Below are 25,999 nucleotides of genomic sequence, written 5' to 3'. Positions count from 1 at the left end.
CTCCCTTCAGCCCTTTTCGGACAATTGGACAATGCTGCAATAGCAGCTGGTAAAACGTTGGCAATTTATGGAATGACCGTTGTTATGTGTCCGAAATAAGAAATAACTGAACTGAACTGAACTGAACTGACCTGTAGGGGGCGCGGAGGCTGAGCCGCGGTCCTGGGGGGCCCCTGCCGTCCGGGAGGAAGCCGCCGCGGTCCTGGGCCTCCTGAGGGCTGGGCGAGCGGGAGGCCTGGCTGCTGCTGTTACAGGCCTCGTCCGGCTTCTCCAGCGCCTGGGCGATGATGAGGGAGGCGGGGACCGAGTGGCGGAGAGGCGAGTCCTCCATGTGCAGGTTCACCCGCTGCAGGAAGTCAGCGGGCAGCTGAGGGCAAGAGGGGGGACATGAGGTGAGGAGATACGGAAACTGATACGGGTCAAACTGTCTCCAGGTCAGTGACAAAGTTACATTTACATTACATTACATTTAGATGAGATGGAAACTGATACGGTCAAACTGTCTCCAGGTCAGTGACAAAGTTACATTTACATTACATTACATTTAGATGAGATGGAAACTGATACGGTCAAACTGTCTCCAGGTCAGTGACAAAGTTACATTTACATTACATTACATTTAGATGAGATGGAAACTGATACGGTCAAACTGTCTCCAGGTCAGTGACAAAGTTACATTTACATTACCTTACATTTAGATGAGATGGAAACTGATACGGTCAAACTGTCTCCAGGTCAGTGACAAAGTTACATTTACATTACCTTACATTTAGATGAGATGGAAACTGATACGGTCAAACTGTCTCCAGGTCAGTGACAAAGTTACATTTACATTACATTACATTTAGATGAGATGGAAACTGATACGGTCAAACTGTCTCCAGGTCAGTGACAAAGTTACATTTACATTACCTTACATTTAGATGAGATGGAAACTGATACGGTCAAACTGTCTCCAGGTCAGTGACAAAGTTACATTTACATTACATTACATTTAGATGAGATGGAAACTGATACGGTCAAACTGTCTCCAGGTCAGTGACAAAGTTACATTTACATTTAGATGAGATGGAAACTGATACGGTCAAACTGTCTCCAGGTCAGTGACAAAGTCACATTTACATTACATTACATTTAGATGAGATGGAAACTGATACCGGTCAAACTGTCTCCAGGTCAGTGACAAAGTTACATTTACATTACATTACATTTAGATGAGATGGAAACTGATACGGGTCAAACTGTCTCCAGGTCAGTGACAAAGTTACATTTACATTACATTACATTTAGATGAGATGGAAACTGATACGGGTCAAACTGTCTCCAGGTCAGTGACAAAGTTACATTTACATTACATTACATTTAGATGAGATGGAAACTGATACGGGTCAAACTGTCTCCAGGTCAGTGACAAAGTTACATTTACACACATTTACATTTTGTCATTTAGCTGACGCTTTTATCCAAAGCGACTTACAAGTTCTGTACGACAAGTCATCAGGAAGGGCACAACTCTATCAGCTGAGTAACAATGTTCCTCAAAGTGTTGAGTTCTACAGTGTAGGTTAGTATATTAGGACGAGTGCATGATGACAGTAAGGTTAGTTAGGGTTAGATAATTATTTTCTTTCTTTTTCTTTCAGATAATGAGTTAAACACATTACAGGCTTGGCGACAGACGAGGCGATGTTAAGGTTCGGTGCGAAGGCCGAGTTCAATGCGCCTGCTGGAATAGTGATGACGGAAAGTGTACCGTTCTATCCTTATCCTCTACTGTCTCCCTCGCCATAGCAACAAGGATTAAGCCAACTGTACATCATCAACGGGAATCTAGTCAATTGTTGCTAATTGGCAATGAGAAGTAATTATAGGCTAATTATAGGCTAAGCTGATTATAACTTCATAGCTGAAGAGAAGTATAGACTACAATTTTAATCACACCTTTTTACCAACCCGCCACTCAGTTATTGTTCTACTATGGGCTTGTTTCGTCTCGCAAGATTTGTGATAGTTAAGTAGTTATAAGTATTATTCTCCACGCGGTTAACCGTCTGTAGTGTGGTAGTGAAAGGGGTTAACCTTCTGTAGTGTGGTAGTGAAAGGGGTTAACCTGCTGTCGTGCGGCAGTGAAAGGGTTAACCCTTTGTCGTGTGGCAGTGAAAGGGTTAACCCTTTGTCGTGTGGCAGTGAACGGGTTAACCCTTTGTCGTGCGGCAGTGAAAGGGTTAATGTACTTTAGAGTCATGTAGTGTGTTAGTGAAAGGGTTAACCTGCTGTCGTGTGGCAGTGAAAGGGTTCACCTTCTGTCGTGTGGCAGTGAAAGGGTTAACCCTTTGTCGTGTGGCAGTGAAAGGGTTAACCCTTTGTCGTGCGGCAGTGAAAGGGTTAATGTACTTTAGAGTCATGACGTTTTTCACCCCCCCCCCCCCCCCCCCAATCAATAAGCTTCTAATTACCCGTCATCGGTGAGAGAAAACAGACTGACAAACAGGCGGTATGGTAGCTATATATAACCCCCGGTACGCTTGTCAGCAGGGCCACGCGTCTGTCTCTCACCCCCCCCCCCCCCCCCCCATTAACAGCATGCAGGCCCCGGGGGGTGTGTGTGTGTGTGTGTGTGTGTGTGTGTGAGGGGGGGGGGGGGGGGGGGGGTGTAGATGATGGGCCCCGTTTTATGAAGATTACGCTGCTGATGCATCGCGTTTGCATCGACGTTTCCATTTAGCCGTATATACGCGCGGCCAAATGCGGAGAGGCGTTCTCTATAAGAGAGTTTGGCCGCGGGCCCAGCTGTAAAAAAGAAATATTCAAATCTACTCCCGTCACGTGGGGGCTCAGGCACGAGGCCCAGGGCTGATACAGCGGAAAGCTGCGCCAGGACTGCCCTGCCACTAAACACGCTCATCAATACCCCCCCCCCCCCCCCCCCTCCCCCGCATCGCTCTGCATGAGCACCAGCAGGCAGCAGCACCAGGGTCAGCCCTATGTTCCCACATTTCTAAGATTTAATTTTCACTCAAAATGAGGCCCTATGTTCCCACAGCCCTATGTTTGGGTGTAATTTGCTACCAAATTAAGAGAAAGGGGGATAAAATCAGATACAGATTTATGAAAAAAGGAAATGTGGGAACATGGGGCCTAATTTTAAGAAAAATCTTAGAAATGTGGGACCATACCATAGGAGTGTGGGACCATACTGTAGGCATGCAAATTCTACCTGCATTTGGCGGGTGGCGGTGTTTGCTCGCTAGTCGCTACACTTATCGCCCGACATTGCTCGCTAGTTGCTACACTTATCGCCCGACATCGCTCACTACACGTCCGCGCCTCGCCGTCGAGTATCTCCCCTGCGCCGCTCCCCGCTTAATCACTGTCAAACAATTACCCCCCGATAACCGATCCATCAGCCAGATTAATAGCGACCTCTCTGACTCATCGCTACGTATGGAACGGCGCCAGACCGCTGAGCCCCGGGTTTAGTTTATAATCCTGCCTCGCTATCAGGTGTCAATGGGGGGAGGTGGGGGGGGGGTTGCGCTGTTACCCCCCGGCGGTCCATGCCAACATCTCAGCGCTCAGGCTTTAGTCCTGGGATCAGACGAGAGGGGACTTTTCTAGATCTAAAGAGGAAGGGTCTTCCCCTGTTTAACGTTGGCTCTAAGTGGTGCGGGATCTCCGCTTTGATCGTCTTAAGGTTTAAGCGCTTGGCTGGAGTGTCTGGGGTTCTGTCTGACCTCAGAGAGCTGGGTCCTATAGAGGGCCTTGTTACACTGGAGGAGCTGGGCGGCCAGGTTACAGTCCCTCCTGTACAGCTCCTACGGAGAATCAGACAAGCTGCTGTTAGAAGGTTATAGCGTTTCATGTCAGAATTCAAACCAACGTTTTTTCCGGTCGCCTGTGTTCCCACAGCCCTATGTTCCTGGACGAACCCTCTACTACCAGAGGACAATTGGATAATAGGTTGGGTGTAATTGGCTACCAAATTAAGAGAAAGGGGGATACAAATCTGATAAGAATGTATGAAAAAAGGAAATGTGGGAACATAGGGCTGTGGGAACATAGGCGCGCTCCCCTGTCATTGCTAACAGCTAACACTAGCGGACCAGGCTAACAAATCGATTATTATAAAAAAAAATTACAAAAAAAGGAAGGTGTGTGTGAACTTTGGGAACGAGTTCAAGGTTGTCAGCTCAGGGATGAAGCCCCAACAGAGAGGAAACATGTCTGAATTGCAATCACTTGTGTGCAATTGCATTTTTATGAATGCATTTTTATGAATATTATTCATAAAAGAAACCTGCATGTTCTTCACTTTTATTGGTGTCAGGACACGTGTAGGATAAGTAAAACAATTAACAACAAGCGCAAAGAGCTACCTGTCTTTTGCCAAAAGATACGTCGTATATATAAAACAGATTTGTTGTTTGCCACTGATGGATTCTCGAGACATTCCTTCGAGGCGTGCCAGTGTGCCGATCCCGTTCGCTCAGAGCCGCTACATTAAAGGATCACTTCCGCGTTGCTCAGGTTCCCCCGTCACCTCGAACCGTTAAAACACTTTACTTTGATCCATGGCCTCGTAAATAACTCAGAATGGAAAACAGGCTTAGTTTCTGTGCTCGTAATGCCTCCCAAGGTACATTCTCCGGAGACATGAATAAATAATTGGAACAATTACACTGTCACTCCGACGCGTGTAATGTGGGAATGTGACGGCGCAAACAAACAATCCCGGAGACGCTGATTTCATAGAACTGTAAATGAATAGGACGGTGTCGTAAATCAGTATTCACGATGATGAACTACCCGTGGGTCGCGCCTGGGTGCCGAAACATTCACTCTTCACCCTTATTGTTCACTTTTTGTCACTACTCTTCACCCTTTTTGTTCACTTTTTGTCACTACTCTTCACCCTTTTTGTTCACTTTTTGTCACTACTCTTCACCCTTTTTGTTCACTTTTTGTCACTACTCTTCACCCTTTTTGTTCACTTTTTGTCCCTACTCTTCACCCTTTTTGTTCACTTTGTCACCACTATTCACCCTTTTTGTTCACTTTTTGTCACTACTCTTCACCCTTTTTGTTCACTTTTTGTCACTACTCTTCACCCTTTTTGTTCACTTTTTTTTTCACCCTTTTTGTTCACTTTGTCACTACTCTTCACCCTTTTCGTTCACTTTGTCACTACTCTTCACCCTTTTCATTCACTTTTTGTCACCACTCTTCACCCTTTTCGTTCACTTTGTCACTACTCTTCACCCTTTTCGTTCACTTTTTGTCACTACTCTTCACCCTTTTTGTTCACTTTGTCACCACTCTTCACCCTTTTTTGTTCACTTTGTCACTACTCTTCACCCTTTTTGTTCACTTTGTCACCACTCTTCACCCTTTTTGTTCACTTTTTGTCACCACTCTTCACCCTTTTCGTTCACTTTGTCACTACTCTTCACCCTTTTCGTTCACTTTTTGTCACTACTCTTCACCCTTTTCGTTCACTTTGTCACCACTCTTCACCCTTTTTGTTCACTTTGTCACTACTCTTCACCCTTTTCGTTCACTTTTTGTCACTACTCTTCACCCTTTTCATTCACTTTTTGTCACCACTCTTCACCCTTTTCGTTCACTTTGTCACTACTCTTCACCCTTTTCGTTCACTTTTTGTCACTACTCTTCACCCTTTTTGTTCACTTTGTCACTACTCTTCACCCTTTTTGTTCACTTTGTCACCACTCTTCACCCTTTTTGTTCACTTTTTGTCCCTACTCTTCACCCTTTTTGTTCACTTTTTGTCCCTACTCTTCACCCTTTTTGTTCACTTTTTGTCACTACTCTTCACCCTTTTTGTTCACTTTTTGTCACTACTCTTCACCCTTTTTGTTCACTTTTTGTCACTACTCTTCACCCTTTTTGTTCACTTTTTGTCCCTACTCTTCACCCTTTTTGTTCACTTTGTCACCACTATTCACCCTTTTTGTTCACTTTTTGTCACTACTCTTCACCCTTTTTGTTCACTTTTTGTCACTACTCTTCACCCTTTTTGTTCACTTTTTTTTTCACCCTTTTTGTTCACTTTGTCACTACTCTTCACCCTTTTTGTTCACTTTGTCACCACTCTTCACCCTTTTCGTTCACTTTTTGTCACTACTCTTCACCCTTTTCGTTCACTTTTTGTCACTACTCTTCACCCTTTTTATTCACTTTTTGTCACCACTCTTCACCCTTTTCATTCACTTTTTGTCACCACTCTTCACCCTTTTTGTTCACTTTGTCACTACTCTTCACCCTTTTCGTTCACTTTTTGTCACCACTCTTCACCCTTTTCGTTCACTTTTTGTCACTACTCTTCACCCTTTTCGTTCACTTTTTGTCCCTACTCTTCACCCTTTTTGTTCACTTTGTCACTACTCTTCACCCTTTTTGTTCACTTTGTCACCACTCTTCACCCTTTTTGTTCACTTTTTGTCACCACTCTTCACCCTTTTTGTTCACTTTGTCACTACTCTTCACCCTTTTTGTTCACTTTGTCACTACTCTTCACCCTTTTTGTTCGCTTTGTCACCACTCTTCACCCTTTTTGTTCACTTTTTGTCACCACTCTTCACCCTTTTCGTTCACTTTGTCACTACTCTTCACCCTTTTCGTTCACTTTTTGTCACTACTCTTCACCCTTTTCGTTCACTTTGTCACCACTCTTCACCCTTTTTGTTCACTTTGTCACTACTCTTCACCCTTTTTGTTCACTTTGTCACCACTCTTCACCCTTTTCGTTCACTTTGTCACTACTCTTCACCCTTTTCATTCACTTTTTGTCACCACTCTTCACCCTTTTCGTTCACTTTGTCACTACTCTTCACCCTTTTCGTTCACTTTTTGTCACTACTCTTCACCCTTTTTGTTCACTTTGTCACCACTCTTCACCCTTTTTGTTCACTTTTTGTCCCTACTCTTCACCCTTTTTGTTCACTTTGTCACTACTCTTCACCCTTTTTGTTCACTTTTTGTCACTACTCTTCACCCTTTTTGTTCACTTTGTCACCACTATTCACCCTTTTTGTTCACTTTTTTTTTTGCATCTGAAGCTTCAGTCTTAAATTTCGTCTGCAGGGCCTTTTCTCTCTTCCTCTCCGCACTTTGAAACATCCACACAGACACGAGCCGAGCCGGTGTTGTAGATGAACTTTAGAACCGTGTCAAGAGTCAATAGGAGAGACGCAGGGAGAACGAGACTCATATTTGTACTTGTACATGTTGTCTGAAACGATACGCAGTGGTTTAATTTAGAGCGGTGAATGTATGTTTGAAACGCGGGGAGGAGGGAGGACTCGATGGCACCGTTCATCTAATAGAATATAATAAGTACTTTATTGATCCCGAGGGAAATTCAGCACCACAGATCGCTCACAGTAAACATTTAGGCAGTCAAAAATCAAAATTCACGAATAAGAATAAAATACAGTCAGGGATATACATTCTGAGATATGTATATATACATTCTAAAATATACAGCGAAAAATATACAGTAAAGTTTACAGTAAATGATGCGTAGAATTTGTATTAAAAAAAAAACGTCACCATAGAATAAGAGGTGGATGAACTATGAACACCAGTCGACGATCACGGTTAACGCCAATAATCACTAATATGCACCGGAAGAATATTTAAAGATATTCCCGAATCGTCTTGTATATTGTATTATTTCCTCAGGAAGACCCCATCTTCAAGTAATGTTGCATCAAATACGACTTGGTACAACTTTATACTATGAATTTCAGTTGCTAAGGTTTTTTTTTTTTTTTTATATTTTTTCCCCTCCTTTTTCCTCCGATTTTCTCCCATCCCAATGTTAGTCGTTATGCCAATTCCCAATCCCCTTCCTAGTCGCTGCGCACTTACCCCCCACAGTCGGTCTGGGAGAGTGGAGGCTATCACATGCTTCCTCCGACACACGTCTAGCCAATCAACCGCTTCTTTTCACCTGGCAGCGCGGACTCTCACTGAGAGGGCGTAGCGTGTGGAAGGATCACACTGCCCCCCTTAGATCCTATCCGCGCTGAGCAGGCGCCCCGACCGAACTGTAGGAGTCGCTGTTTACAACGACCCGGACCCACCCCTCCAGCTTTCCCACCCTCTAATACTGCCAATTGTATTAGTGTGAACGGCCAGCCAAGCTGGTGACAACGCCGGGAGCTGGAAGTTGCTAAGGTTTCTATCGGCCTAGAGAGTAGAGAGGTGGTTAAACTCCCACATTTCCCAAATACAAGAGGTGGTGAACGGAGCTGCTCACGTTGTCCTCACGCAGCTTCTCGATGGCGAGCTTGGCCTCCATCAGGTGGTTGTTGAGGACGATGATCTCCCGGCTCAGCGCTCGCTTCTCGTCGTCATGGTGCTGCGACTGAAGAACAACAACAACAACAATAAAGTTGTTGTAAAGGCCCGATCAGTGATCCAAACCCACCAACAATAAAACATGGTGGGGAGAGAATATATACATACGGTGGGGAGGAGACTGTCTATTAGGAGGGGGTTTGGACATTTACGGTGGCCAGTTTCGAATTGCAGCCTCCCGTAGGTGCTCTTTTAGAGCGGTTTTGAAAGTGGGTAGGGATTCACATTCCTTTAAAGGTTTGGGTAGGGCGTTCCACATTGATGTGGCATAATTGCGAAACGTGTTTAGTCCCTTGTTTGAGCCGAATCTGGGTTTAACATGATTTGTGGAGCTCCCTCTCGTGTTGTGATCGTGGTATTCACTGACCTTTGGGAAGTATTTTGACATGTACATGGGTACCTTGGTCGTGTAGTGTATCTTGTAGACCAGGCCCATTTCAAGTTGCTGTACTCTGTCGTCTACTCTAAGCCATCCTAGGTTGTCAAAGTGGGCAGGGGTGAGGTGGGTTCTAGGAGTAAGGTCAAGCAGTAGTCTGACCAGTTTGTTTTGTGATGTTTGTAGTCTTGTCTTTAGTGCCTTTGAGGTGCTTTGGTACCATGAGGTGCAAGCATAGTCGTAGTACCGTTGAATGAGTGCTCCTGCCAGAGTCTTCACGGTATTCTTGTTTACCAGAGAGGAGATCCGGTACAAGAATCTAGTTCGTTGGTTGACTTTTTTTATTACATTGGATGCCATTTTGTCACAGGAGAGATTAGCCTCTAGGATGGACCCTAGGTAGGTAATTTCATCTTTCCTTGTGACAATATTGTCACCCACTGTAACTGAGAAGCCGTCGGTCTTGCTGAGTTTGTTATTTGATCCGAAGAGAATGGAGAATGGAGAATGATGCCCCTCTAGCTCAGGGAACGAACTCCAACAGTCCATAAAGCGTGAGATTCTCCCCTCTGTTGCAGAGTTTAAAACCCTTGATCTCCAACCTGCATGATAATAATGCAGATATTGAGTGTGTTTCTGTGAAAATGCGCGTGGCGCCCCCGCCTCTGAATCCAACCAACGCGTCGGCGTGCGCGGCCGGCGGGCACAGCTACGAAAGTGAAGCGTGGGTCGGTCGCCCGCCAGCCAGCCTTCGTGCGCGGCTGGTGTGTCTGGGCTGTAATGTATCCTGCATGAGGAGGGAGGAGGACAGCACGCTGTAATGTGCTGTAATTAACGTCAGTGGTACCAACAGCGGGGCATTCATATTCAAATCTACTGCAGAGGCTCTCGCCTGCCGACCCCTAAACGCCACCGTGTTTCTCTTTACTTCCTGTCTTTCTTTCTTTCTTTCTTTCTTTCTTTCTTTCTTTCTTTCTTTCTTTCTTTCTTTCTTTCTTTCTTTCTTTCTGTCTCTCCTTCTGTCTTTCTTTCTTTCTTTCTTTCTTTCTTTCTTTCTTTCTTTCTTTCTCTCCTTCTGTCTCTCTTTCTCTCCTTCTGTCTCTCTTTCTTTCTTTCTTTCTTTCTTTCTTTCTTTCTTTCTTTCTTTCTTTCTTTCTTTCCTTCTTTCTTTCACGTCTACAGGTACAAAGGCACATGCTCGCAAGCCACACACACAACAACCATACGTGCCATTCATGAGGATGGAAATAGAAGATGGGGCCGTCACTTACATTTCTATGGACCTTTTCCTCCAGGTCTTGGTTGATCCTCTGTAGTGCTGAGTAACTGCTCTGTATTCTAAAGGACACACAGAATCATAAGCAGTTCAACGAGGCGTTTCCAGCGGGTGTGATGTTTTAAAACAGAAAGGTCATCGGGTCACACCGGGTCGTCGGGTGCTCTTGCAGGACTTTGGGGAAACTGGAACAGGAAGTGGGATTGCAGGCAATAAGACGGTGTTGCAGGGAGGATAAATGAAAAAGCCTTCGTGTTGCCACGGCTACGTCATTTTAAAACAAAGCAGACGTGTTTGGACCGGCTGGTCTTCGTCAGGGCGTAAAACAAAGGTGCTGCGAGTTCACCCTTTATTTATGCAGGACTCGTTATCACAGGTGCCCAGTAGAGGGCGATACCGTCACATTACACAGGTGGTCTATCAATCAATCAATCAATCAATCAATCAACCAATCAAGCAATAATAATAATAAACAATACGTATTAATTAATGAATTAATTAATTAATACAAAAAAAACAAGTATTCACAAAAAGAAGAAGAAAATCCTCCCCCTTGTTAGAGCTCTAATACTGTATGTTCCGCCCCTTGTTAGAGCTCTAATACTGTATGTTCCACCCCTTGTTAGAGCTCTAATACTGTATATTCCAGTCCGCCTCCCCTTGTTAGAGCTCTAATACTGTATGTTCCGCCCCTTGTTAGAGCTCTAATACTGTATGTTCCGCCCCTTGTTAGAGCTCTAATACTGTATGTTCCAGTCCTCTACCTCTTGTTAGAGCTCTAATACTGTATGTTCCAGTCCTCCTCCCCTTGTTAGAGCTCTAATACTGTATGTTCTAGTCCTCCTCCCCTTGTTAAAGCTCTAATACTGTATGTTCCAGTCCTCCTCCCCTTGTTAGAGCTCTAATACTGTATGTTCCAGTCCTCCACCCCTTGTTAGAGCTCTAATACTGTATGTTCCAGTCCTCCACCCCTTGTTAGAGCTCTAATACTGTATGTTCCACCCCTTGTTGGAGCTCTAATACTGTATGTTCCAGTCCTCCCCTTGTTAGAGCTCTAATACTGTATGTTCCAGTCCTCCACCCCTTGTTAGAGCTCTAATACTGTATGTTCCAGTCCTCCACCCCTTGTTAGAGCTCTAATACTGTATGTTCCAGTCCTCCACCCCTTGTTAGAGCTCTAATACTGTATGTTCCAGTCCTCCACCCCTTGTTAGAGCTCTAATACTGTATGTTCCAGTCCTCCACCCCTTGTTAGAGCTCTAATACTGTATGTTCCAGTCCTCCACCCCTTGTTAGAGCTATAATACTGTATGTTCCAGTCCTCCCCTTGTTAGAGCTCTAATACTGTATGTTCCAGTCCTCCACCCCTTGTTAGAGCTCTAATACTGTATGTTCCAGTCCTCCCCTTGTTAGAGCTCTAATACTGTATGTTCCAGTCCTCCACCCCTTGTTAGAGCTCTAATACTGTATGTTCCAGTCCTCCACCCCTTGTTAGAGCTCTAATACTGCATGTTCCAGTCCTCCACCCCTTGTTAGAGCTCTAATACTGTATGTTCCAGTCCTCCACCCCTTGTTAGAGCTCTAATACTGTATGTTCCAGTCCTCCACCCCTTGTTAGAGCTCTAATACTGTATGTTCCAGTCCTCCTCCCCTTGTTAGAGCTCTAATACTGTATGTTCCAGTCCTCCACCCCTTGTTAGAGCTCTAATACTGTATGTTCCAGTCCTCCCCTTGTTAGAGCTCTAATACTGTATATTCCAGTCCTCCCCTTGTTAGAGCTCTAATACTGTATGTTCCAGTCCTCCACCCCTTGTTAGAGCTCTAATACTGTATGTTCCAGTCCTCCACCCCTTGTTAGAGCTCTAATACTGTATGTTCCAGTCCTCCACCCCTTGTTAGAGCTCTAATACTGTATGTTCCAGTCCTCCTCCCCTTGTTAGAGCTCTAATACTGTATGTTCCAGTCCTCCTCCCCTTGTTAGAGCTCTAATACTGTATGGTCCAGTCCTCCAACCCTTGTTAGAGCTCTAATACTGTATGTTCCAGTCCTCCACACCTTGTTAGAGCTCTAATACTGTATGTTCCAGTCCTCCCCTTGTTAGAGCTCTAATACTGTATGTTCCAGTCCTCCTCCCCTTGTTAGAGCTCTAATACTGTATGTTCCAGTCCTCCACCCCTTGTTAGAGCTCTAATACTGTATGTTCCAGTCCTCCACCCCTTGTTAGAGCTCTAATACTGTATGTTCCAGTCCTCCCCTTGTTAGAGCTCTAATACTGTATGTTCCAGTCCTCCTCCCCTTGTTAGAGCTCTAATACTGTATGTTCCAGTCCTCCTCCCCTTGTTAGAGCTCTAATACTGTATGTTCCAGTCCTCCACCCCTTGTTAGAGCTCTAATACTGTATGTTCCAGTCCTCCACCCCTTGTTAGAGCTCTAATACTGTATGTTCCACCCCTTGTTAGAGCTCTAATACTGTATGTTCCAGTCCTCCTCCCCTTGTTAAAGCTCTAATACTGTATGTTCCAGTCCTCCTCCCCTTGTTAGAGCTCTAATACTGTATGTTCCAGTCCTCCTCCCCTTGTTAGAGCTCTAATACTGTATGTTCCAGTCCTCCTCCCCTTGTTAGAGCTCTAATACTGTATGGTCCAGTCCTCCACCCCTTGTTAGAGCTCTAATACTGTATGTTCCAGTCCTCCACACCTTGTTAGAGCTCTAATACTGTATGTTCCAGTCCTCCCCTTGTTAGAGCTCTAATACTGTATGTTCCAGTCCTCCTCCCCTTGTTAGAGCTCTAATACTGTATGTTCCAGTCCTCCACCCCTTGTTAGAGCTCTAATACTGTATGTTCCAGTCCTCCACCCCTTGTTAGAGCTCTAATACTGTATGTTCCAGTCCTCCTCCCCTTGTTAGAGCTCTAATACTGTATGTTCCAGTCCTCCTCCCCTTGTTAGAGCTCTAATACTGTATGTTCCAGTCCTCCTCCCCTTGTTAGAGCTCTAATACTGTATGTTCCAGTCCTCCACCCCTTGTTAGAGCTCTAATACTGTATGTTCCAGTCCTCCACCCCTTGTTAGAGCTCTAATACTGTATGTTCCACCCCTTGTTAGAGCTCTAATACTGTATGTTCCAGTCCTCCTCCCCTTGTTAAAGCTCTAATACTGTATGTTCCAGTCCTCCTCCCCTTGTTAGAGCTCTAATACTGTATGTTCCAGTCCTCCACCCCTTGTTAGAGCTCTAATACTGTATGTTCCAGTCCTCCACCCCTTGTTAGAGCTCTAATACTGTATGTTCCACCCCTTGTTGGAGCTCTAATACTGTATGTTCCAGTCCTCCCCTTGTTAGAGCTCTAATACTGTATGTTCCAGTCCTCCACCCCTTGTTAGAGCTCTAATACTGTATGTTCCAGTCCTCCACCCCTTGTTAGAGCTCTAATACTGTATGTTCCAGTCCTCCACCCCTTGTTAGAGCTCTAATACTGTATGTTCCAGTCCTCCTCCCCTTGTTAGAGCTCTAATACTGTATGTTCCAGTCCTCCTCCCCTTGTTAGAGCTCTAATACTGTATGTTCCAGTCCTCCACCCCTTGTTAGAGCTCTAATACTGTATGTTCCAGTCCTCCTCCCCTTGTTAGAGCTCTAATACTGTATGGTCCAGTCCTCCTCCCCTTGTTAAAGCTCTAATACTGTATGTTCCAGTCCTCCTCCCCTTGTTAGAGCTCTAATACTGTATGTTCCAGTCCTCCTCCCCTTGTTAGAGCTCTAATACTGTATGTTCCAGTCCTCCTCCCCTTGTTAAAGCTCTAATACTGTATGTTCCAGTCCTCCCCTTGTTAGAGCTCTAATACTGTATGTTCCAGTCCTCCCCTTGTTAAAGCTCTAATACTGTATGTTCCAGTCCTCCCCTTGTTAGAGCTCTAATACTGTATGTTCCAGTCCTCCCCTTGTTAGAGCTCTAATACTGTATGTTCCAGTCCTCCCCTTGTTAGAGCTCAAATACTGTATATTCCAGTCCTCCTCCCCTTGTTAAAGCTCTAATACTGTATGTTCCACCCCTTGTTAGAGCTCTAATACTGTATGTTCCAGTCCTCCCCTTGTTAGAGCTCTAATACTGTATGTTCCAGTCCTCCACCCCTTGTTAGAGCTCTAATACTGTATGTTCCAGTCCTCCTCCCCTTGCTAAAGCTCTAATACTGTATGGTCCAGTCCTCCCCTTGTTAGAGCTCTAATACTGTATGTTCCAGTCCTCCTCCCCTTGTTAAAGCTCTAATACTGTATGTTCCACCCCTTGTTAGAGCTCTAATACTGTATGTTCCAGTCCTCCTCCCCTTGTTAGAGCTCTAATACTGTATGTTCCACCCCTTGTTAGAGCTCTAATACTGTATGTTCCAGTCCTCCACCCCTTGTTAGAGCTCTAATACTGTATGTTCCACCCCTTGTTAGAGCTCTAATACTGTATGTTCCAGTCCTCCACCCCTTGTTAGAGCTCTAATACTGTATGTTCCAGTCCTCCTCCCCTTGTTAAAGCTCTAATACTGTATGTTCCAGTCCTCCCCTTGTTAGAGCTCTAATACTGTATGTTCCAGTCCTCCCCTTGTTAGAGCTCTAATACTGTATGTTCCAGTCCTCCCCTTGTTAGAGCTCTAATACTGTATGTTCCAGTCCTCCCCTTGTTAGAGCTCTAATACTGTATGGTCCAGTCCTCCCCTTGTTAGAGCTCTAATACTGTATGTTCCAGTCCTCCACCCCTTGTTAGAGCTCTAATACTGTATGTTCCAGTCCCGTGTAAACAAAGACTGACCCCGCAGCACCTTTGTTACGCCCTGACGAAGACCAGCTGGTCCGAACACGGCCGGCTTTGTTTTTTAAATGACGTAGCCATGGCAACAACAAAGTCTTTTGCATTCATCCTCCTTCCTGCGACACCTTTTCTCTGAGCGCCCGGGACCCCGCTTCTTGTTCCACACATGGAATTGTGTCGCTCACCAGCGAGTAACAGTCTTGTGTTCACATTCACTCACTAGCGTGTAGGGCTGACCCCGATTAGTCGAATAATCGATCGAAAGGTGCCGTAGTCGACTGCCAACCTCTTAGTCGAATGCAAAAAAAAAACATTATAAATTATAATATTTTTTTAATTAAATTTGATTTGATTTTATTCTTTCCAAAAGCAAAGAAGCCTAGAAGCGTGGCTAACGCTAATGCCGTCCATACCAGAGAGGCTAACTGCCTAAGAAAACAGGCACAGAGACACTGAAAGAGGATTTCACAAATCTAATGAACACACTAGACTAGACAAATATCAAGATGTATCAGTGGACCAATTGCATGCTTTCGCAGAGGACAAGAAGCCTTCAGTCGACTCCTTCAGACATTAAGCACCCCCCACAGCCCAAATGGAATTGATTAAAAATATATAATATTTATTTATAATCTTTTTATTTTATTTTTATTTTTTGCATTCTTTGGGGTAGTCGACTACCAGTTGACTATCGGTCAATTTCGGCCAATCAAAGTCGACTATACAAATCCTTAGTCGAGGTCAGCCCTATACTAGCGTGTACCAGTCTGTGTACATTCACTCACCGTGTACTTGAGTACGGGGGCCCACCTCAGAGGTGTTTCAACACACGGGAGACTTTGAAATCATTTGGATCAATCTAATCGTCTCTGGCGGGATCGTAAACCTCCATCACGGTCTATTATGAACCTATTGCAGCGTTGCGTCGCCTCGCAGTGAGATTGATACGACGTGGACTTTGTTCTCTGTGTCTTGCGTGAGAAAACGTGCCCAGAGGATCAATGTTATAGGCACATCATTCTACATGAGCAATCGCGGCGACAAGCAGATTACATGTAGAGGAGAACTATACTATATACAGCCTTGTCCTGCGTGTTGCATCGTCTTTACAGAATGTGATGGATTCATGAAATGTTTCATGTGATGTGATGATGGATTCATGAAATGTTTGATGTGATGATGGATTCATGAAATGTTTCATGTGACGTGATGATGGATTCATGAAATGTTTCATGTGACGTGATGATGGATTCATGAAATGTTTCATGTGATGTGATGATGGATTCATGAAATGTTTCGTGTGATGTGATGATGGATTCATGAAATGTTTCATGTGATGTGATGATGGATTCATGAAATGTTTCATGTGATGTGATGGATTCACGAAGGGTTTCATTATATTTCAGTACATTATATTGTGAAAATGGCCTTTTCCTGTGTGTTGCATTGTTGTTACATAATTAAATATGTACATTGTGCCTTTTTCTGCAGTTCAGCTGTGACACGAGCCCTCCCTCTTGAAACGAGACATTCAGAATTGCAGCCACAATCGTCGTAGTTAATAACGTGCGTGTGAAGAGATCTTGATCAAATGCACATGTACAAGATGGTGGCGTAAATCTTATCTTTTCTACCTAAAGTTGAACGTAAAATATGTTTCTGACAACATTTGTAACGTCAAGATTGCTATGCTATTGCTGGACCTGGCGTGTTCACACCTGAAAGTCCGCGGATAGTCCGGACTTTCTGGTGGACCAAATGTGAAAATGATACATTGTTTGATTTTGGTCTGCGTTCACACTACCCTTTTTGGTGCGGATATAATTTGTAAACAAAGGACATGCTGTCGCCAAGTCGTTCATCTATTGGACTATAGCACTCACAAACGTAATTCGACGGCGGAATGAGAGAGATACTGTTACGAGCGCGGCGCAAGTCGACTAGAGAGTAGAGAGTAGAGAGTAGAGAGTAGAGAGTAGAGAGAGAGAGAGAGAGAGAGAGAGAGAGAGAGAGGGAGAGAGAGACTCTGTCACTCATTTGCTCTAGATTAGATACTATATAAAGTTCGATTGCGTTCACACCAACAGCAAACGCACCATGGTCCACTTTGAAACGAACCGAGACCCAACTTTTCAAGAGGACCATGGTTTGGTTGTTTGGTCCTCAAAATAGTTCGGTTTGCGTTCACACCTGTACAAACGAAACGGACTATTGATCTAAAGGGACCATGGTCCACTTAAAGTGGACCAAACAGGGTCGGTGTGAACGCGCCCTCAGAGTCATATTTCTATCTGCAACGTCTCGTCTGAAAGTTGGATCAGATTCTCGTTCGACGGTACGGGCTCCCGCACCGCTGCTAGACGTACGATAATTATCGAATTTGTACGATAAAAGCAGCTCGCTCGTTACAGGCACAGAAACAGCCCCGTGAGAACAGGACTGAAAGAGAGGCTGCTAGAATGCATAATCTGAGTGGGTTTTGTTCAGCAAAAAAAACTTCAAAGTCATGTTTAGGGACCTCAAATACCTATATCAAATAGTTGAAAGGGACTAAAATATGTCCCCTTGTTTGAAACACCTCATGAGTAAAAAAGCCATTCCATTCTCTGAGGAGTAAGTCAGGATAGGTATTGTTCTTCTATGGAGCGTTAGATCTTGTGCCTGCGGGGGGCAGTGTAGGCGTACCGGCCCCTCCAGGGCTGCGGGGGGCAGTGTAGGCGTACCTGCCCCTCCAGTGCTGGGGGGGGGGGGCAGTGTAGGCGTACCGGCCCCTCCAGGGCTGCGGGGGGCAGTGTAGGCGTACCGGCCCCTCCAGGGCTGCGGGGGGCAGTGTAGGCGTACCTGCGCAGCTTGTCGGTGAACTTGTCCAGCTCTTCCTGCGCGCGGCGGAGCTCCGTCTCCAGGTACTGACGCGTGGAGTCGAACTCACTCTCCAGCAGCTCCAGCTTGTGTGTCGTGAAGGAGAGGCGCTTCCTGAGCTCCTCCTTCTGGTCCTGCAGGGAACTGCACACACACACACACACACACACAGAGACACACACACACACACACACACACACACACACAGAGACACACACACACACACACACACACACACACACACACACACACACACACACACAGAGAGACACACACACACACACACACACACAGAGAGACACACACACACACACACACACACAGAGAGACACACACACACACACACACAGAGAGACACACACACACACACACACACACAGAGACACACACACACACACACACACACACACACACACACAGAGACACACACACACACACACACACACACACACACACACACACACACAGAGAGACACACACACAGAGAGACACACACACACACACACACACAGAGACACACACACACACAGAGACACACACACACACACACACACAGAGAGAGAGACACACACACACACACACACACACACACACACACAGAGAGACACACACACACACAGAGACACACACACAGAGAGAGACACACACACACACACACACACACACAGAGAGACACACACACACACACAGAGACGGACACAGACAGACACACACACACACACACACACACACACACACACACACACACACACACACACACACACACACACACACACACACACACACACACACAGAGACACACACACACACACAGAGACGGACACAGACAGACACACACACACACACACACACACACACAGAGACACACACACACACACAGAGACGGACACAGACAGACACACACACACACACACACACACACACACACACACACACACACACAGAGAGAGACACACACACACACACAGAGACGGACACAGACAGACACACACATACATACACACACACAGAGACGGACACAGACAGACACACACATACATATACACACACAGATGGACACAGACACACACACACATACATATACACACACAGATGGACACAGACACACACACACATACATATACACACACAGATGGACACAGACACACACACACATACATATACACACACAGATGGACACAGACACACACACACATACATATACACACACAGATGGACACAGACACACACACACATACATATACACACACAGATGGACACAGACACACACACAGACAGAGACAAACACACACACACACACACACACACACAGACAAACACACACACACACACGCCAGACGGTCAGTCAGTCACGCCAGACACGGCAGATGATGTTCTGACTCTGAGGAGCATGTCGTGGCGGTGACCAGCCTGCAGCTCAGAGCAGCACACGCTAAAAACATGAGTCAACACAGATCATCATCTGAACGTCCTCGTGAGAAATGGAACCCGGCCGGAGACGACAAACATCGTGGAGGAGGAGCGGAGCGCCGGGGGAGAGGTGTTCAGGGTGAACGCGCTTTGAACGCGGAAACAAGACGTCGGATCAAACTGTGGTTATGGATCCAGGCAGGGTGTGTGTGTGTTGTGTGTGTGTGTGTGCTGTGTGTGTGTGTGTGTGTGTGTGTGTGTGTGTGTGTGTGTGTGTGTCTGTGTCGGCATATAATTAAAACCACACGAGATGATTTGACCCTTGCGGCAAAACTCACACGGCAGAGAGGCCCGCGTACAGTACAGTGTTGTGTGTGTGTGTGTGTGTGTGTGTGTGTGTGTTAGGGCTGTTTCCCCGAAGCCAGAACAGGCTTCGAACTTCATCAGGGTTTTTCGAACGGACGTTCGAACCTTCGTTTTTAATAATAAAAAATACATTTTCAAAAAAAAAAATGTAAAAAAATTGTTTTTATTTTTTATTTTTATAAATATCCTCAAACTAAATCCTCAATTTGAATAAAGTGATTAATCTGATTAAATGAGTCTATTTTTTTTTTATTAAATCAACTTTCTTTAATGAATATAACTCACTCAGTTTTAATACTATAATATTAGCTTAATATTAACTGTGAAGAAAAACCCCCATTGGTAACGAACGAAGGTCCGAACGTTTGGGTTCAGCCCTAGTGCATGTGTGCGTGTGTGTGTGTGTGTGTGTGTGTGTGTGTGTGTGTGTGTGTGTGTGTGTGTGTGTGCAGGGCCGGTTTTAGGCAGTATAGGTAAATGATAAGGGCGCCACCACCCAGAGGGGGCAACAACAAACATTTTTTTTTATTCTTTTTTTAATAATTATATATATATTTTTACTAATACTACTAGTTATTTCCAAATACTGAAGTCTTATCTATAGTACAGGTCCAACATTTATAACAATCCCATGGAAAATTAGTGTTTTACAACGGCTCATTAATTTGGACGGCGAGTGAGAAATTCTCCAAACAAACAACTTCTTCGTCTTCTTCTCTCTCTTTACCGTGTGGAACAGAATCAACTGTGATGCAAGGGGGCAACAGATAAAACCCTGCCTAGGGCAGCCAATTGGTCAGAGCCAGCCCTGTGTGTGTGTGTGTGTGTGTGTGTGTGTGTGTGTGTGTGTGTGTGTGTGTGTGTGTGTGTGTGTGTGTGTGTGTGTGCAGAGAGGCCGGCCGCGTAGTGCGGCTCGATGTGCCGGATCACTTCGTCGGTGAGGAAGCGTGAGGCCCAGCGGCTCCGATCCATCACGGGGATGGATCGCGAAAGGCTTCCATTCAGCGGACGGCGATATATATCCCACACACTGTAATTCAATGAGACGGCTACGAGACGAGGGCCATCTTTTAGAGCGCGCGGCGGTATCACCTGGCCCTCCTCCTCCGCGTAACGACGGGGGGGGGAGGGGGCGAAGTGTGATGAGCGGGAGAGAGAGAGGAGAGGCGTCTGCCCGCCTCGGATGGGTCTGGGTGGGTCCTAATGGGCCTGTCTTGACGGACAGGTGGAGGGACGGGGGGGGGGGGGGGGGGGGTGGGCGCGGGTAATGACTCTTATCTGCTGCAGGATAACAGATAACTACCACACTACAGAATGTTAACCTTTCACTACCACACTACAGAATGTTAACCTTTCACTACCACACTACAGAAGGTTAATCTTTCACTACCACACTACAGGAGGTTAACCTTTCACTACCACACTACAGAATGTTAACCTTTCACTACCACACTACAGAAGGTTAACCTTTCACTACCACACTACAGACGGTTAACCTTTCACTACCACACTACAGAAGGTTAATCCTTTCACTACCACACTACAGAAGGTTAACCTTTTACTACCACACTACAGGAGGTTAACCTTTCACTACCACACTACAGAAGGTTAACCTTTCACTACCACACTACAGAAGGTTAATCCTTTCACTACCACACTACAGAATGTTAACCCTTTCACTACCACACTACAGAAGGTTAACCTTTCACTACCACACTACAGAATGTTAACCCTTTCACTACCACACTACAGAAGGTTAACCTTTCACTACCATACTACAGAATGTTAACCTTTCACTACCACACTACAGAAGGTTAACCTTTCACTACCACACTACAGGAGGTTAACCTTTCACTACCACACTACAGAATGTTAACCTTTCACTACCACACTACAGAAGGTTACCCTTTCACTATCACACTACAGAATGTTAACCTTTCACTACCACACTACAGGAGGTTAACCTTTCACTACCACACTACAGGAGGTTAACCTTTCACTACCACACTACAGAAGGTTAACCTTTCACTACCACACTACAGGAGGTTAACCTTTCACTACCACACTACAGGAGGTTAACCTTTCACTACCACACTACAGGAGGTTAACCTTTCACTACCACACTACAGGAGGTTAACCTTTCACTACCACACTACAGGAGGTTAACCTTTTACTACCACACTACAGAAGGTTAACCTTTCACTACCACACTACAGGAGGTTAACCTTTCACTACCACACTACAGGAGGTTAACCTTTCACTACCACACTACAGGAGGTTAACCTTTCACTACCACACTACAGGAGGTTAACCTTTCACTACCACACTACAGGAGGTTAAACTTTCACTACCACACTACAGAATGTTAACCTTTCACTACCACACTACAGGAGGTTAACCTTTCACTACCACACTACAGAATGTTAACCTTTCACTACCACACTACAGAAGGTTAACCTTTCACTACCACACTACAGAAGGTTAACCTTTCACTACCACACTACAGACGGTTAACCTTTCACTACCACACTACAGACGGTTAACCTTTCACTACCACACTACAGAAGGTTAACCTTTCACTACCACACTACAGAATGTTAACCTTTCACTACCACACTACAGAATGTTAACCTTTCACTACCACACTACAGACGGTTAACCTTTCACTACCACACTACAGAAGGTTAACCTTTCACTACCACACTACAGACGGTTAACCTTTCACTACCACACTACAGGAGGTTAACCTTTCACTACCACACTACAGAAGGTTAACCTTTCACTACCACACTACAGAAGGTTAACCTTTTACTACCACACTACAGGAGGTTAACCTTTCACTACCACACTACAGAATGTTAACCTTTCACTACCACACTACAGAAGGTTAACCTTTCACTACCACACTACAGAATGTTAACCTTTCACTACCACACTACAGACGGTTAACCTTTTCACTACCACACTACAGAAGGTTAACCTTTCACTACCACACTACAGAATGTTAACCTTTCACTACCACACTACAGAAGGTTAACCTTTCACTACCACACTACAGAATGTTAACCTTTCACTACCACACTACAGACGGTTAACCTTTCACTACCACACTACAGACGGTTAACCTTTCACTACCACACTACAGACGGTTAACCTTTCACTACCACACTACAGAATGTTAACCTTTCACTACCACACTACAGGAGGTTAACCTTTCACTACCACACTACAGAAGGTTAACCTGTCACTACCACACTACAGAAGGTTAACCTTTCACTACCACGCTACAGAAGGTTAACCTTTCACTACCACACTACAGAAGGTTAACCTTTCACTACCACACTACAGAAGGTTAACCTTTCACTACCACACTACAGAAGGTTAACTCTTTCAGTACCACACTACAGAAGGTTAACCTTTCACTACCACACTACAGAATGTTAACCTTTCACTACCACACTACAGAAGGTTAACCTTTCACTACCACACTACAGAATGTTAACCTTTTACTACCACACTACAGAAGGTTAAGGGTTAACCTTCTGTAGTGTGGTTGTGAAAGGGCTAACCCTTTGTTGTGTGGCAGTGAAAGGGTTAACCCTTTCACTGCCATTATGAGAAAGGGTTAACCCTTTCACAACCACACTACAGACGGTTAACCTTCTGTATTGTCGCAGTGAAAGGGCTAACCCTTTGGTAGTGTGGCAGTGAAAGGGTTAACCGTATGTAGTGTGGTTGTGAAAGGGTTAACCCTTTGGTAGTGTGGCAGTGAAAGGGATAACCTTCTGTATTGTCTCAGTGAAAGGGCTAACCCTTTGGTAGTGTGGTAGTGAAAGGGTTAACCTTCTGTATTGTCTCAGTGAAAGGGTTAACGGAGAGAGTGGATGAAGACGTGGTCGTGCCGCTTCTGTCATCATCCCCTGTCTCCCTCTAAGCCCCGCCTTCCTTCTCTCTCCTTTAACGAGATGATAGAGGGAAGGGGGGGTGGGGGTGGGGGGACAGAAGAAGATTGGGGTAGGAGGGCTTCTGCTCAACACGTTCAGCCTCCTCCAAGTGGAGGTGTCATCCAATTTCCACCAGGCAACGCATTTCCATCCCATAAATATGTAATGTTTTCTATAATCCCAAGGATGAAGAGTATCAGGAGAATGGGAACAAATTGCTTCATCATCATACACACATATATTCACACACACACACACACACACACACACACACACACACACACACACACACACACACACACACACACACACACACACACACACACACACACACACACACACACACACACACACACACACACACACACACACACACACACACACACACACACACACACACACACACACTCGGCTGTCCTCCGCCTGACTTAGCCAAACATATCCCGGACATTGTAAATAGATACCCATCTGCCCACACAATCATTGGGCACGCTGGGACAAATGACATTAGAGGCAGGCAATCAAAGAAGCTCCATGAGGACTATGAAGCTATTGCCGAACAAATAAACAGCCTTGGCAAAGTGTGTATTTTCTCCGGTCTAATTCCAACCCTCCGCTGGAGCTCAGAGCTTTTCAGTCGCACGTACAGCGCCGATCAGTGGCTGCGGAATTTCTGTACAGCATGTGGACACGGATACATTGGCCACTTCGATTCATTTTGGACGATGAGGGATTTGTACAAACCTGATTAACTTCATCCCAGCTATAAAGGAGTCTCAGCTCTATATCTTTCAATTTCTCCTGCCATCTGATGCTATACCCCTGCTATATATTCCACATCAGCTATTCCGAGTTTTGAAAATCGTATGGACTGTAGAGCCTGTGCCATTATAACATTGATATTAATAATGTAAATTCAAATATACAGGTTATAGTAAATAATAGACCTACAATAGAGTAGGGATGATCACAAATCATCAGAATCAGCCTAGAAACGTTGCAGACTACAACAGCGACGGTGCCTCTACCTGGGCAGCTGAGAGCCCATAGCGACGGTGTTATCCACACTAACCTGCGCCCGCTACGACGTGCTACGACCAGTGTGAGGCCAAACATCACTTTGGTGTATTATTGATACTCTCATTGATACTATGTTTGTTTCTGACTCAAAGTGTGTGTGTGTGTGTGTGTGTGTGTGTGTGTGTGTGTGTGTGTGTGTGTGTGTGTGTGTGTGTGTGTGTGTGTGTGTGAGTGAGATAGAGAGAGAGGGGGGGGGTGAGAGAGATGAGGAAGGGGCAAGAGAGAAAGAGAGCTGGGAGAGTGTGTGTGAGAGAGAGAGAGAGGGGGGGGGGTGTGAGTACTCAGCCCTTGTGTGGGTGAATGTAACAAGTTCCTAACGTTTTCTTTCCCCTATTATTTCATGCACACTTTATTCATTGTTTCAAATTTGCAATGCATCAGGGTCATCCTTTTGTGTTAAATGGCTGCATAAAGCAAGCATTTGTTGACTCTCATGTTGATAAGAGTATTAAAACTTGGAACTTGAAAAAGATCCGTTTAAGGTAGATAAAAAAATATATATGCGATTAATTTGCGATTAATCGCGAGTTAACTATGGACAATCATGCGATTAATCAGATTAAATATTTTAATCGATTGACAGCACTAATATATGTATGTATATATGTATGTATATATGTATGTATGTATGTATGTATGTATGTATGTATGTATGTATGCATGCATGTATATATATATATATGTATGTATTATGTATGTATGTATATATATATATGTATGTATGTATGTATGTATGTATGTATGTATGTATGTATGTATTATGTATGTATGTATATATATATATGTATGTATGTATGTATGTATGTATATATGTATGTATGTATGTATGTATGTATGTATGTATGTATGTATGTATGTATGTATGTATGTATGTATGTATGTATGTATGTATGTGTACTGCATACATTTTCAGTCGACTAACAGCCGTAGGACTTTGTTGACTGACTGAGCGATGAGTTGTTTTCATCGACCGAATCTGCAAAGGTTTTTCCCAGCATGCACTTGTGCAGAAGGACCGTTTAAATCATGTTATCATTCTTTCATGAAATAACTCACTCAGCATGGGGGGAAATAAAAACAACAAAGTCTATCCACATGTCTGTACCTACCTGCACATAATCCTTTTACATATCTGTAGATAGTATATCTATATCTGTACACATCCCTTACCTATAGTTACACTGCTGGCTATGACTTACTACCATACTGTCTTTATATCTGTATCACTCTACATATTAATACTACAACTCTGTACATACATCTGTTAGCACTACACTCAGTAGTATACTTTTTACATTAATATATTTCATAATTAATAATAATAATAATAATTATTATTATAAAATTGTATTTTATTTGCTACCCTGGTACAGAATTTTTGTTACAAAATATAAATTCATATTTGACATTGCTAAAGTTAAAATGTTTGTTTTGAATAATTCATATGAGCTTTATTGTAATTTTATGAGACTATAGAATTAATGGCTTATGTTATTTTATGTTTTGATAAA

The 25,999-nt window shown here is 44.4% G+C and overlaps 1 protein-coding gene across 1 annotated transcript in view; it reads right to left on the bottom strand.

Annotated features, from left to right (window-relative positions):
- The window catches only part of LOC311229011 (uncharacterized protein), a gene marked incomplete at its 3' end in the record, with an annotated part of 29,250 nt that overhangs the window by 1,920 nt on the left and 1,331 nt on the right, over positions 1–25,999 (bottom strand). The window contains exons 2-6 of the mRNA XM_084315005.1: positions 17,671–17,832; positions 10,033–10,099; positions 8,285–8,392; positions 3,735–3,815; positions 132–367 (exon numbers count right to left, since the gene is read on the bottom strand). Of these exons, the coding sequence (XP_084171131.1) occupies positions 132–367; positions 3,735–3,815; positions 8,285–8,392; positions 10,033–10,099; positions 17,671–17,832 (654 nt within the window). The remainder of the gene's footprint in view (positions 1–131; positions 368–3,734; positions 3,816–8,284; positions 8,393–10,032; positions 10,100–17,670; positions 17,833–25,999) is intronic.

Source organism: Notolepis coatsorum (genome assembly GCF_963971535.1).
Source record: "Notolepis coatsorum genome assembly, chromosome: 5".
Classification (NCBI taxonomy): Eukaryota; Metazoa; Chordata; class Actinopteri; order Aulopiformes; family Paralepididae; genus Notolepis; species Notolepis coatsorum.
This window is presented reverse-complemented; position numbering and strand designations above follow the sequence as displayed.